General features: G+C 39.3%; 1 protein-coding gene across 1 annotated transcript; it reads left to right on the top strand.

The window, feature by feature from the left end:
- Window positions 1-235: 235 nt before the first annotated feature.
- LOC108572500 (innexin shaking-B) lies at window positions 236-12480 on the top strand. Its single transcript, XM_017934753.1, has 5 exons — window positions 236-598; window positions 8988-9207; window positions 10933-11222; window positions 11427-11680; window positions 12423-12480. The coding sequence occupies exons 1-4, from the start codon at window positions 236-238 to the stop codon at window positions 11673-11675; spliced, it is 1122 nt and encodes a 373-aa protein (XP_017790242.1). The 3' UTR covers window positions 11676-11680; window positions 12423-12480.
- The last annotated feature ends 3327 nt before the right edge of the window (window positions 12481-15807 follow it).

A 15807-nucleotide genomic window follows, 5' to 3' on the forward strand; every position in this document is an offset into this window, starting at 1 on the left:
CGCGAGAGAAGACTGGTGACGGCAGAGGATCCGACCAACGGGTTCAAAGGATCCCGCGTCGTCGCGATTATCAAGGGACTTCCCCTGACCGAAGAAAGGAACGAGTGTTGGCCAAAAAGAAGAAATCGTTCAACTTAGATCTTAGACCAGAGGTGATCCGTTGAATCTGTTAGAAAGACAGATAAAAAAGTGGACGAAAGATGTGAAGAGGATTTATCGTTAATCGCTGTCCAAGATGTTGGACATATTTCGGGGCCTGAAGAGCCTGATCAAGATCTCTCACGTGCACATCGACACCGCTGTCTTCAGATTGCACTACAGCCTAACTGTGATCCTGTTGATCGCGTTTTCATTGATCGTCACTACCAGACAATACGTCGGAAATCCCATCGATTGTATTCACAGCAAAGATCTACCTGAAGATGTGTTGAACACTTACTGTTGGATCCACAGTACGTATACGATCACCGCTGCTTACAGGAAACGGGAAGGTTTCGAGGTACCATTCCCAGGTGTCGATAACTCCAAGTCTCATCCTGAAACCGAGAGGAAGGAGTACAGGTACTATCAGTGGGTTTGCTTCATGCTGTTCCTCCAGGTAATCGACCAGTCGGTATTTATTATTTCACTGTTTGTTTTAACGTTGTCCGCTCTCTCTTGTGTTTGCTTGTTTGGATGCTGGCTGGTTTGTGTGTTTTTAAGGCAACTGTTGAGTAGAAAATTCATAAACCGTTCGTTTCGATACCGTGCTTTGATACTCGTGTCAAGGCAACGAATTATCTTAAGTCTACGATACAGTGGGCACATCTGCTATTTTTCGGGGATACGAGTATTTCAGTTTCTCAGCATGTTTGTTAATTTTACGATTGATTACAACTTTCGAACCTTTTCACACAACGATTCGAATGTATTTTTATTTACGAAAAATACGATCTCCTGCACGTTTTTGAATTAAACCATACAACAGATTTGACAAATAATTCATTTTCTTTTTCGAAACAGATTCTCCTCGATTCATCCGTGTTTCTTTAACTGGCGAACTATTCAAACGAAGCTTGAGATTCGAACTGTTTATCGCAGGGAGAGAGAGAGAGAGAGAGAGGGTACTTGCAGAGATGGTTTAACACGTTCACCCGTTAAAGAGACGAGAGAGGGTAGGCGCGAATCTGTGGCGAGAGATTCGGCAACGAGCAAAGCCGGATAACGAGCGAACTGGTTGCGGCTATGCTCGAGGAATTTACCCGCTGCTTACAGAAGCTTATATCTAGTTCATTGCCAAGAAGGAAACCCTAAGCATATTAACTCGTTAAACCTGTAGTCGTTACTTCGTCGTCGAGGGTCGCTGTCGTGCTCGTTGCCTTGACGCTTGGTCAAAGACGCTCCTCCACCCTCACCTTTACTGATCTCTTCAACTAGAACATGTTGTTAAACGGAATTAGATAACTTTTTCATTGACTTCGTATCGATCGTCACATGGTAGACGGTTGTGCACGTCGATTTCCTCAGGAGACACCATTTTATCACATTTTCTACTAGTTGCGTAGCGTTTATTTGTTTCTTTTATGTATCAACGGTGTGCAAAAGTTTTCATTTGTTTTTCTCGGGGTTCTGGTGTAATTATTTTAAATTCGAATATTTTCCCGCCTTTTTTGTATTTCTAAGGTAACAAATAATTGCGCACCCTTGATACATTCGTGTACTTAGATTTATGTGGAATTTACCTGATTCTTATAGAGAACCTCCCCTAAAGTGATCGCTTTAGATTTTTCTGTTCTTAGTGGAACGATCGAAATTTTTTTACGTTGCATCGTATAGTTCCAAGTTTTTATCAGTTCGTTCTTTTTTTTAAGTTTTCGAGGTTTTTTCGTGGCATTGTTAATCGACTAATTTTGGGGAAATGAAACGTTCGATTAACTTGTTTTCGGAAACATTTAATAAAGAATGAAATGTGAGGAAGTTCGAGATGAAGTGATTAAATTAGCAACACTCTTGAAACTAAACTTTCCTAATTTCGACAGCTGACTTAATTTCAAAAATATTCATCGAAGATTCTCAAAATCGTCGTTCCAAGTTGAATTACCTTTCGTAAAGATCTTAAATATCATTCGATATTCGTTATCAATTTACCTCCATTTATTTTTCCAAATTTTCCACAAATTCTATTCAAATTCACAAAATTCGCGCAGTATAACTATACAAACGCAAAGAAATTCGATGTAACACCTTTACAAATTTTTCCAATTTGACAAATAATTCTTCAGTTACGAAAATACTGAAATTTTTCGAAAACAACTTTACAATTTCAATTAACGACAGATTTTCAATAAATTTCCGGTAAAATTCTGCCCTATTTTCTCGCCCATTTCACATTTACAATTACTTATTTCGAATAGAAATTGGAATGCAATCAGTGCACGTCTTTCACAGTAGAAAAGTCAATTACTGGGTAGACAAATTCAGCGAACGGGTCGTCTAATATCCCGTCTTCGTTGATTAACGCAGCTTTTGATGGGAACAGAGTTCCATAATTAGCTGAACATGGAACGAATCCAAACTTTCTGCCGGATAATTAAAATTATCTCCATTAATACACGAATATGATCCAACGCGAGTAATGCAGAGACCCTTGGCTCTAACTATAGAGCGACAATGACCTGAATGTTCCACATTCTTTTTACTCCCTTGCTTTCGAGTACCCGTTTTTCTTTTTACGACATGTAATACTGGCCTGAAGCCAATTCTTAATAATCGTGATATATTATTAAACGAGATATCATAACGCGTGCATCTTTCTCATTTCTTCAACCGCTACGTAGTCGAGGGAAATTATTAATACTCCTTCTTTCGAGCACCTCCGTTAGAAATCGGAACTTATTACTTCCCTTGAATCTCTGTTCTGTCCAATAATTTCGTACATTTTACACGTGGTTATTGAAGACTTTTTTTCAACGTGTCACCAAGCCAAGTTGCAGATCTTCTCTTCTGTAAATTTATAATTCGTTCAAAATTTTAATTGCAACGCTGCAGCTTTAGTAGTTTGAAAAAAGGAATCTTCCAGTGATCAACTTATCCGTGATTTTGGAAACTTGAAAGAGACACTAATGTCTGTAATGTTCAATATCAATTTTAATTTGATTTTAACAGCTGATATTAACGATAAGTTGAGTGAAAGATCGGTCGAATAAAATTTCACCGAAACAAACAGTTGGATTTATGGATTAACAACGAATAACGATACTTTCTCGAATTATTCTCAGCTCGTCGATATTGCAATCGGTACAGTTCTTCTTATGAGGAGTATTTCGAAGAATGATGAAAGGCATACTTTGAATTTTATAGTTTCCTCGTGACTGAAAAGTGAGGGGACTTTGAAACGAAGCTTCTAAATTTAGATATTTACAACGTTTACTTCTCTTTACGAAATTACTCTTCCGTCAAAATGTCGTTCCTCTAGGAGACATTTATATTGTAGAAGAGTACCGCAGAAAAATTGGAAATCTCCAGTAGCAAATATTTATTTCCATTCGAAGCAGTTGAAATTTGAAGAATTCTAAAATATTTCAATTTGTTTCTCCTAAAAAGAAGGCTTCGTGTGAGTAAATTTCATTCGTTCGTTTCAGTTCACTTTCTCACGTAGAATCGCTACTTTCTACAACTATCAGGTCATCCCGTAAGTTCGTGCGGAAAGCAAAAAATATTCGAATGCAAATCGAAGAAAATACCACAACGACGATACAACGATCTAACCAAGAAAAAATTTGCGAAATGTACTTACGTTTTTTTTTTTTTTTAATGAAATTTAAAGGTTCGTGAAAAAATTCGACACGAACTTACGGGCTGACCTAATGTACACTCGCAAGACACCCCGCGTAAGGTGAAAATGTGGAAAGTAAGAGTGATAAGTGAATTTCAAGACAAGAGAAAGATAGTTAGAAGATCATATAAGTTATGTGTTTAGCATCGAGGCCAAGGGATGCCTCTCAAGTTCGGCCAGTCTTTTAACGGCTTGCTTCCGTGCTCCACGTGTGTCTGTCACCGTGTCCGAATACTCTGTCCGTCCTCTCGTCGCTCTTTCACCTAATTTATATCCCGTTTTCGTTTCAAAATTTCTCCGGTAGCACCCAGGCGCGTGTGAATTTCGCGTCCGATTGTGTTTCGAATCGCGCCGATCGAAGACGTAGAAAATTTCGAAGAAGATATACTTTCCCTAACTTTCATAAGGCGGGGGAAAAATGAAGGAGAACGACGAAAACGGGAAGAACGAAAGAAACAAACGCGCGTGTTTTAGTTTGTTTAATTTAGTGTTGGAAAGGTAAGAAGAAATAGTAAGCAAGATGTTCTCCGTTCGAGCGCAGAAATTTCGTCACGTGGAGTCTTCTGAGGATAATCACGAGGAACGCGATGAAGAAAACGATACGGGCCCACAGTGACGAATATTCTTCCTTCTCTTCTTCGTTATCCTTCAAGATACGCGTATTAAATATTCTTTGTGTTGATTTAAAGAAAAAAGTGCTATACGGTGATTTGGTGAGGAGATAAAATTTATGCAATTTTTGAAGAAAGTACATGAAAAAGCGAATAGAAGTCTTCGCAGAGAGTTTAACAAAATTGTCTAAAATTGTATACACCCGAGATCTTCGTACTCGAAACTTCGAAAACTGGTTACCTTTCTTCAACCGAATACCCCAGATACAATATTTCTCCGAATAAATGTACAGAACGATTTTCACGTGGACTGAAAGTTTGAAAACCGAACACTCTAAACAGTTACCCAGATCGATTTAACAAAAACCCTGACTACGGCAGGAGATTTTCAAAGGAGAACGACATTCTCGATACGAAAAGTAAAACAGTCGAAAGAACGAACCGTTTCGATGAAACCCAAATATTCGAAATCGACTCGAGAAGAAGATTTGCGTCTCTTCCATCTTAAAATACCGAAGTTCCCGAAACTGGCTAACTTGCATCGACAAAACGTCGACTGAAGCTCGAACGAATCTTCAGAAGAAGAAGAAAAAAGTCGAAATACAGTTCCGTGTTGAAATCGACAACGTTCTTGTCCTCCACGCAGAAACGAATCTGGCTAACGAGGAAGAAAACGACTGTCTTCTCGTCGAAGAGGATTCCGCGTGCTCGAAGAAGATCCGTCGGCCACGGCAACGATTGAAAATGCCTTTGATGGTGAAGATGATCGACGTATTCGGCTCTCTGAGATCCTTGTTCAAGATTCAACGGATCTCCGAGGATACGTTGATTTTTCGTCTTCATTATCGCGCGACAGTGGCCCTCCTGCTCGGCGGATGCGTCACGTTGGCCTGCAAGAGCATTTCCGGCTCGCCAATTCACTGCGAGGCCTCCGGTTCCGTGGACAAAATAGTCCTGGAGACGTTCTGCTGGCTTCACACTACCTACAGCATGGTACACGCTTTCAATATGAGCTTGGGACAAGCAATCCCTTATCCAGGTGTCTCGAATAGCAAAGGAGTTGGAATACACGGGCACACGTCTCATCCGTTGGTCAAACAGCACAAGTACTATCAGTGGGTCATCTTCTTCCTGCTGCTGCAAGTACGAGACTAATTGTGGAACTGTTAAGGTGTAGAAAAATCAAAGAATTTAGTAAACATTTATCGCAGGCAGGATGGAACAATTTTTAAGATTGCTACGAACCTTGAGAATTTTTTGAGAAAGTTTTCATTCGTTCATTAGCACGGTTTGCTACCCTCTTCAAATTTTCTGCCCTTAAGCTGCATTTACACCGTATAACGTAATATTTTGTGTAGCAAAATTATGAAATTATGAAATTTATTTTTCATAGGAAGTTATATGTTGTATAAAGATGAAACAAAGTTACAAAACATTTGCCATCTACGAGATGAGAAATGTTAGGCGAACTTGTTACAAGTCAATTGTCATAATCTTGTAACAAGTGATAAAGTCTCATTGCCTCGTATAAATTTACTTCAACGGTGCTAGAAGATTTTTATAAAAATTTCACCGAAACTAATAGTGTTATTAAACAGTTTTCTCTGAAAATATTTGCTACACTAACAAAGACTGGTTTTTATTAATATTTTATTTAAAAAACATTTCGACACTAAAAGTTTGTTACGCTAATAGGAGCTGATTTTTATTAATATTTCATTTAAGAAATATTTAACTTTTAAAACGATCCAATATTAATTGAAAATTAATTATCCAAAAACATCAACTGTAAGTTTCAACGTTGTACAATTTCTCGTAAAAATAGCAGATGCCTGATCTGGATGAAAAAAAAAAAAGAGAGAAGGCGTTTCCTGGTTTTCTGTCGATCAATTGTGACCGGATTATAATCATACTCATAAGTCAAGGTTAGGTTGCAGACCTTCAACTGGCTTTGCTCAAGTAGTATAATGCGAGAATCGCGCTCGATGTGATCCTCGTTAATGTAGAACATGGGAAAATCTGTTTGTCCAAAGGTTAGGTTATTCGTAATTGAAACTAGAAGTTCATGGAAACAGATCTTATTAATTAACAATTATACACAGCACACTTTTCTTTAATTACATAAATATTCATTGCTGAATTTCCACCAGATCGAGATGTTATTAAACCTAACCTTACAATTTTCTCTCGCGATTTCCACAAGTTTCGATTTTTCCAAAATTTCTTCAACACAATCCTTCTAATTTCCCCGAAAAGCTCAAATCGTTTGGTCGAATTTGAAAAAAGTTGTTCTTTTTTCAAGATTGCACGATCAATTCTCTTCGACTCGCCGTGTATATAAAATTCGCGTTAATTTTTCACACGTTAGAGGTAATGTTGGATTATTTATTTGTTCGTCTGATAAAACATCTATACAGTTGTTAACCGACGAGTGGATGTTATGAGTCATTAAGTATGGTGGGTTTCCACTTGCGTTGCTCGTCCTAGCGACGTTCTCTTCATTTTGGAAGAGGAGATACACGCGTAACGAGGGAAGACAAGAGGTGACTGTCACGTGTCCAAAGACGTTCCACTGGGTTTTCCGCTTGTTTGGCCAATTTTATCCATTTGCCGGCTGCTGCCTCCACATGGCCAATGGCGTTCTTCTTTTTCTCTGGAAGTACGAGGAACACTGCATGCACCCAACTGGCACGTGAGCACCAGCGAAGTATAGTTAGCTTCGGTCTATTTTCATCCACGGATTTTCCCTTTTTGTGGCGGATTCGCATGGACGTAGAACGCGAAAACAGGCCGACCCTTTTTCTCTCTCTCCCCTTTTTTCTCTTTCTTCGTTGCAATTTAAAGCTCCGTTGATCTATGGCTTTTGCTCCCGAAAACTATTCTCGCATCTCTACAGCTGTACTTTTCAGCTGCTTTGTCGGAAAGTAACGTGTTTCCTTTGACAAAAAACGACAATGGAATTTTCAATAAACGAAACATTTATATCCTGAGAAATTTTCAGCGACGAATAATGAAATGTGATGAAATTTTATCGGTTCGTTTGCAGAATTGTTTCTTTCGAATTTTTGATCAGAGAAATCGTACTTTTGGATTTGTTTTTTAAACACCTTCTGCGATTATTGTCGGAGAAGCTTTAGTAGAGGTTTCGATGGGAACTGATACGAATTAAGAGAAAAGATGGCAGAGAAGTGATCAGAAATTTGTTTATGTGTTTATGCAGAAAGATAATAGAAGAAGAAGAAAAGTTCGTGGTATAAAGGAATAGTGTTTATGATATCGTATTATAGTTACGCCAAAAGTGTGTTTTAAGAATATACTGTACAGTGTTACACGAGAGTTCTAGATGAATCATGTTACTTTTTCGTTCTTCAGCGGCCTGAAAATTACTTTAGATAGCGAAAGTATTTCTTTGTTCGAAAATTAACAAAAATCCTTAATCTCGAAAATTCGATATTTATCTTCTTATACTTAAAAACCTACAATCATCTTTCCTCTGATTCTTTAAACTGACGTATTCCAATAATGGAAAAATAATTTCGCATTTCTCTGTATTTTGAAAACAGAACTGTAACCAACTTATTTCCATTTTCACTGAACATTCAAGTTTGTCCATTACGACCGGGACACCCTGTATATGCAGACGCGTGAATCCTACTTTAATCGCAACACTCGAAACATTTAATGACTCTCGTAACGAAATTTCGCGGCTCAGGCCTTTCCACAATGTAAACTTGTTAGCCAAATGAGCCGACCTTAAGATGAACAACAATTAATCAATCCGCTGGATGAAAACAATGCTGCCGTTTATTGCGATTTTATCGTTTTCGACGAAATGCACAGCTAATTCGATATCTTTAGGCGCGTGCCAAGATTCGAAGAACGACGCTCGATGGTTGATTGCCTATAGTCGATCGAGAACTCTAATTTCACTTCGTTGCCAATCGGCGAACGAGTTAACGTGTGGCCGTGGTACCAGATTCGTCCATGCTTTTGGCATAACTGGCGCGTTTACTGCGGAAATTTTGCCAAGTAAGATGAAACAACGCTGAAATAGTTAACATGTATTAGATGTATCGAATAAAGAGTATCGCTATTTTGTGTCCAATTTATTTCTCAATGATGATTTATCAAAGCAACTACCACCATTTTTCAAGCTTAAAACGATACTTTCTATTTCCTAAAACAGCATTTTAAAGATTTGCACAAAGGGAATGAAAATTATAGAAAAAAATGTGAAATTCCCAGAAAAGAGGTGAATTTAAATTGAAAATTATAGCCCCAGAGTTTCCATCTTTAAATATACACAATTTCTAAGTTATAAAAAAAAAAACTGCACAAAGGGAATTTACATTTTTCACATTTCCCTGCAAAAGAATGTTAATCCTCGAGGACTGAATTTAAATGAAAAATTGTACAGGAGAATTTTCTTGTTTAAAAATTTAACTACTGTAACGATGTAAAAAAGAAAAAACATTGCACAAAGAGAATGTTTCACTTCTGTTTGTACAAGTGAAACGTTGAAAAATCATTCGTTTAATTTGTTTCGTCGTTTCTTTTTCCAGGCGATCCTCTTCTACACGCCTCGATGGCTGTGGAAAGGCTGGGAAGGTGGCAAGATTCACGCGTTGATGATGGACCTCGACATCGGCCTCTGTTCCGAGGTCGAGAAGAAACAGAAGAAGAAGATGTTGCTCGACTATCTGTGGGAGAATCTTCGCTATCACAATTGGTGGGCTTACAGGTACTACCTCTGCGAAGTTCTCGCCCTGGTGAATGTGGTCGGTGAGTGGTTATTTCTTCTCGACGATCCTCGTACCCGTCCCGTATCTTTACCTCGATTTTCTTATCATTTTCACAGTGAGCCTGGAAAGAAAAAAAGAACGAACTTTAAGAAGTGGAGGCAACGTTTCTTTAATCCGTTTTCTTCTTAAAGCCTTCCAAGAATACGACACTAAGCTCTCTCTCTCTCTCTTTGATCTTCAGCATCTCAAGCGTTTCTTTGACGAACGAATAAACCCTGGTCTTTTGCCTTGTTTAGCTATTTTTAAGCCATTTTACGTCGTCTTCACGTCGAAGTTAAGAAACTCGACGAAGGTTTTTTGGGAAATTTTCGACAAATTTATTATATTTTTTAAGTTATCTGGTTTGAATTACTGTTTCGAAGAGATAACGATATTAACGGAGCTATTTTTGCATTCTGCGATGAATATGAATAAGAATACGAGTAAGAATAATTTATTAGTTGAAATATTAGATTTGCTTTGTAAATCGACGTTTGTTAAATTACAAACGTACGAAAATTTGAAAATTTCGCGTTTTACGGTTTATTAGAATTTTCTTGCGTTTAATCGTTTTCTCGAGTATATCTTTTAACGTGTAAAAAGGTTTCTAAAATTGAAGGCGCGTCGACGGGAAAAATCGCGGAGAATCGCCTTTTTTTTTAAATACTCCGGAACTAGAAAGCTTGGTTCCCTTGGGAAAGCAGGATCGTTACAATGAAGTCTCGTCTCCGCGCGATGCTATTTCGAAATTTCAAACAGTCGCCTCTGTTTCCCGCGAAACGCGGACGCGATGCGATATTCTGTATGTTTCTCTTTGGCTGTCAAATTTTCCCATTCCCTTTCCTTTACCATTTCCCCAAGCCTAACGGCCGCCGCGTTGATATGTTTATCTTCTTTCTGTTATTTATTTTGTTACTTTTAACGGTTCTATATTTCATCGTCGCCAGACGAAACCTTAAGACCAACACGTTTGCTTTCGTTGTTTCATATTTTTTCCACGAATTAGCCTGCGCACAATCTTCACACGATTTCCTCCAAACGAACGGGGAACATTTTTCCTGAAACTAATTACATTCGGTAACGAATAACGTCGTTTTCCAACAATGGGGAATGTTGTAACAGGTTGTTGAAATGAATGAACGATTCACAATAAAATTTGGCAACGATACAGCTGGCCAGCAGTTCAGCAATTTATACAACTATGTATTTGTCACTTTTCTTGAATGGTTACCTTGCTACTGTCATAGTTCTGTCAACAATCTTTACTTGTATCCACTTTGTTATCTCCTGTAAATTTCAGCACGTTAATTTAAAGCTGCTTATTCATTGCATGACAATAATTCAAATATAATGTACTAAATACATTTGAAACAACATGAGGTAATTGGTTACAATTTTTACTCATTTTTAAACTAGGGAGAGATTCAAGCTCTGTTTGAAATTGGTACACTGGTGTCCTTATATTTTAGAACATCCTGGATATCAGGAATGTTGTTTGTTTCACAGTAAATTTTCATAGATCTATAACTTATTTTCATCAGAATTGCTTCTTTATGAAATTCCAAAGGTCTCTGAAAACTATGTTCATAAGTCTACAATGTATCTATGAAATTTCGAAATTAATACTCTTACATGTTTAGGGGAAATTTGTATCAGAATTTCTGGTACACCTTGTTTAAATGACAAACATGGACAATAGATATGATAAGGACTTGAATTTGCGCAGGTCAGATGTTTCTGATGAACCGGTTCTTCGACGGTGCGTTTCTGACGTTTGGTATCGACGTGCTCAGGTTCCTCGAGTCGGATCAGGAGGACCGGGTCGATCCGATGATTTACGTGTTCCCACGGATGACCAAGTGCACCTTCTACAAGTACGGTGTGAGCGGTGAGGTTGAGAGGCACGACGCCGTTTGCATACTGCCCCTGAACGTCGTCAACGAGAAGATATACGTTTTTCTCTGGTTCTGGTTCCTTTTTCTCGGCGTGCTCAGCTTCATCACGGTTTTATACAGGGTAAGAGTTAACTATCTTCTCGGTTAGATCTTTCAAAAAATATTAAATCGTCTGGAAAATACTTGTTACCGCTTTTCTGGAAATTGGAAAATTTCATTTTGTCAAAATCTTTTTTTTTTTAAGTTTCGTTCAGATCTCTTGTTTATTAATTTATTTCACCTTTGTTTTAGTAAAAATTTATTCAATTTGTTGGACTTTTCACAGATCGTAATTATATTTTCGCCGCGAACGAGGGTGTACCTTCTGCGACTGCGGTTTCGTTTAGTTAGAAGAGAAGCCGTGGAGACGATAGTTCGGAGGAGTAAAGTAGGCGATTGGTTTCTCCTCTATATGCTCGGCGAGAATTTGGACACGGTGATATACAGGGATGTGATGCACGAGCTTGCGAACAAACTCGCCTCGAGACACCATCACAGCGTGCCCGGGATCAAGGGAGAACTCCAGGAAGCCTGATCGAAGTGAGTATCCTTTTCAAAAAATTCCTATCCCTGTATTATACGTTAAAAATTCGAATTTTAGAATTCCTTCGAAGAATCTCGAATCTCTCCTTTAATTTCTTTCAGTGAATTCTACCAACCTGCCGAGTTTCTGCTAATAGTCCAAAAACAGTCTGTATTTTAGAGTGAACATCGGAAAAGTATTCTTGCGTGTGTTACTGTAACCGCGAAATGCTGTTATCAATTTTATCCGAACTACTGCTAGACTGTTTTGCATAAAAAAAATTTTACGTTGTACAGCCACTTGTGGCTAATACCCTCGATACGGAGCTTGTGCTGGGATAAACGCGGACCTAGTGAGCATAAATTTGCCGACAACAAGCTTTGGACATTAACACGTCCTCCTATTTTCGGCCGTTTAACAGCCACAAGCACTAGAGAGGGCTGCGTTCTGTTGAGTTTCAGTTTGAAATAACAGCATCGTCTTAAAAGCGACGCGTGCGAAACATCAGTTGTAAAAGGAAAGAATGAGGATGGTATATTTGTCGATTGACGCAACAGGCAAATCGATGTTGCACGCGATATCACCGAAACTGTATTACCAGTCTTTCGCGATTTTCGTCGTTTCTGAATTTTCTCGTGTGAATCTAATCGAATGATATCTCTCGAACGAGCATGTAGCGAAACAGGGGTTCCATAGTCTATCGTTAATGAAAATCCGATAATTGATCGACTAATTTTGTTCAATTGACCACTTTTACAGATTGCCTCGGAGAGCCACGGAAACGAGCATGATTCTCGAGGCGACGAGGATACTTTTTAAGAAGAAATGGGAGTGCAAAGGATGCCAAAGACGGAGATCCAAAGACGAGCGACGAAACAGAACGAATCACTTACCATTTACCACTCGAATCGTGTGCTTCCCCTTTCTGTATCTGCGCCACGATTCGAGAATTATACCCGCGAAGGGATGTTCGTGAGAAACGAATTCGTGTAAATCGTGTTCGCGTAAAAGACAAATTGCCAGCGTGCCTTGCGACGACTTAATCGATTTTCGAAGCATTTGCCGTGTACGTCACACTCGAATTTTTTAGGTAAAACAATTGTTAAAGAGACGAAAAACGAATTCGAGGTCACGTTTTGTTATGTATAATTGAAATTTTTCACGACCATTCGAGGGTCGAAAGAGACGGACCACTTTTTTCTAATTGACAAATCATCCGAAAAATCGATTAATTAGCTTCTTGAAAGAAGGCGAGAGAATGGTTTCTTTTCTATCTGCGAAATTTCCAAGTATCCTAGATGAAAAATTGGAAATATAAAATACTTCTGTATTCCTTTGTTCACCTAAAGTGTTCTACATCGTACAGTTTCGTTGAGAGCGGAAGGAGAGGTCGAAGCTCCGCCATTTTCTCATAGAACCCGTGTTATACACATTGGTAGGGATGCACGTTTTACAGCGAGAAGCATTACAACGTATTATTGTATTTTTTCTTTCACAAAGACTGTGCTAACGAACACGAGCCGGCGGATGTAACTTTTACCGAGACGACTCTTGAAATAAATGTATTTTTATTTAAAAGGTAATTTAATAAATATAGTTTATCGTATTGAGAACAGGGAAATGATGTATGCCAAGTCCTGTTAGACCAACTACCGATTAAAAAGTTTTATAAAAAACCTGTAAACTAGTTATTTTTATTGGTTCGATAATATTTTCCGGTTGAATTCGGAATTTTAATTTCATTTTAAGACATTTCTCGGCACACCCTGTATATCAACGACTGCAACTTATCACTTCCAAAGTCAAATCATCTCGAGTTAAGAAGCTTCGAAGAAATTCTACTCTTCATGTACGATACGTATATATATATATTTTTTTTACGAAGAATCAAACCGGAATTTCTGAGGAAAAAGGACATTTCTCAGGACACCCTGTATACCGATAGCCAGATTATCATCGGAAGCTTGCGATTTTGGCTGAGTTCCGTGTATACAGATTCGAGAGAAGAGGATCGTGGCCATATTCGGAAGCACGAGCAACCGGTCCATCGGTGCCAACAGTGCTGGCCACACTCGCGAAACACCAGCGGCTCTGAAAAAGGAGGCGGAGGTGAAGGCGCGTTCCTTCTGCGTAATCTGATCGAGAGCACTGGCATTTAAAGGATCCTTTATATCCTTTCACTGTCCACGCCGTTTGTCCAGGCAGTTCTTCGTGTCAATTACGTTCTAGTATCATTCTTCCCCCTCCTTAGGATCCTGTTATGGTAATTGCTCACCGATCGATCTTTCTGTTTTTCTTTTCTTTTTCCCTTTTTTTCGAACTTTCTCTACGCGCCCCTTCCCCAGCGTGGAAGGTTAAACGTGTTGAGTAACTCGTTACGTTTCGAGTTCCATTGTTCATACATGCGAGTACTTCGAGCTAACAAGGGAGCTGCGGTAACTCGAAAATTCCGATCTCTTTTTGGAAACTTTGCAAGTAGTTTATTGGGAGCCTCGATAGAAGTTTTTACAATTTCTATTGCACAGTTGTATAGAGCGTGCGAAACAATTTGACAAATGTACGTATTTCTTCTTTTTCTTTCTTTCCTTTTCTCTGAAGAGAGAAAAGAAAGAGATGGAAAGTTCGGATGTGGGTGTCCAAGGTCTTCAGCTTGCCATTTACGGCCGTATGCAAAACCGGACACAGAGAGCCACGACAATGAACGAGGCTGGGACGGATCTGAAAAGAGAAGCGTGTTTCGCTTTCAAAATCTCTATCTCGACGTTCACGCTTTGACATTTTTAAAATCGCTCATCGGTTTTTATATGAATAATCTGCGAAACATGACGGCCACTGTTGTACCATATGGTGATGTATATGGACGCCATTTACGCATTACGGCGGTCATTTACATTTACTTGATTCGGTATACTTCATATCTGTGTACAGATTTTGTTACAATTCTGAGATGAAATTGTAGGCTCTTATTTTTTGCCAGGTAACGTAACATTAGTCACATACTTGCATTTATTACATAACATGTCTGAACGATCGGAAGGTTTTTCAACAATTTATAAGCTAATAACCACTTTAAGAGTAAGGTACTAAAATGAACTATTTGAAATGTGAACATTCTGCTACTTGTGTAACCTTCGATTATCGAATAGGATTAACACGAACAAAAATAGAAATAATGAAAATTTCAGGTGAAATCCGTCGAGTTGTAGAAATATGTATAATCATGTAAGATCAGCATCTTGTACCACCGAGTTACATGACACCCTGTATAACAGTTGAGAAGCAGACTGTACAGCGAAAGAAGAGAGGGCAACATCGATATTCGGAATTCAGATGGAATCGTGCAAGCGAAGAGGAGCTGTAGCAAAAGCATGCAACTTGAACGAGGTCCTGCAGCGCGACATAAGGCCACGCACTCGCAGGCGTAAATAGGTGGGTGGTTGGTGGGTAGGCAGGAAGGATAGCCGTAAGGAAGCGAGTGGCGCGAGTTGCGTCTCTCTGTGCGTGTGCTGGCAGAACGAAGAAGGCAGCGTGAAGAGAAAGAGAGAGGGGAGACCGCTCGAGAGAAGAACCGCTCGAACTGGCTGTGTTAAGAGGTCTCTCCTGTCGCAGGTAAAACGCCGCCTCTGGAAAGTGAGTTCAGTCGCGGCCGCGCGATCGCGTTGGACGATATTTACCTGCGCGTGCAAACCTCCGATTCAGGGGCGTACCATCCGCTCAGTGAGCCTCGCGAGTGCCACGGACAACCGCATCCAACGCGCACACAAAGATAAGGTACGAGAAACCACCTGTTACGCTTCCCTATCTACGTACACACGACTATCCTACATTGCTGTTTTCTCACCATCGTTAACTACGTTATTACATACTACGTGTATTTCGAGGCAACATTGTCAGAGAAAACTAGAATCTGTCTAAATGGTCTTTTAACCTATACCTATATTCGGGATAACAGCAGTGAAACGTCAGTACAAGATCGAACGTGAATAGTTTCGAATGCTAGAACAGTAAGGATTGTTCAGCGCCTCGACACGGCTGCGTGCGCACGTTCATTGGAAAAAAAAAGCAGGCTCGTCCCCGTAGATGACGGCATCCACCCACGTAGATCAAAAATCTAGCCGCGAAAGTTTTGCCATTGAATTCGTTC

This window comes from Habropoda laboriosa, unplaced genomic scaffold (assembly GCF_001263275.1).
Source record: "Habropoda laboriosa isolate 0110345459 unplaced genomic scaffold, ASM126327v1 scaffold65, whole genome shotgun sequence".
Taxonomy (NCBI): domain Eukaryota; kingdom Metazoa; phylum Arthropoda; class Insecta; order Hymenoptera; family Apidae; genus Habropoda; species Habropoda laboriosa.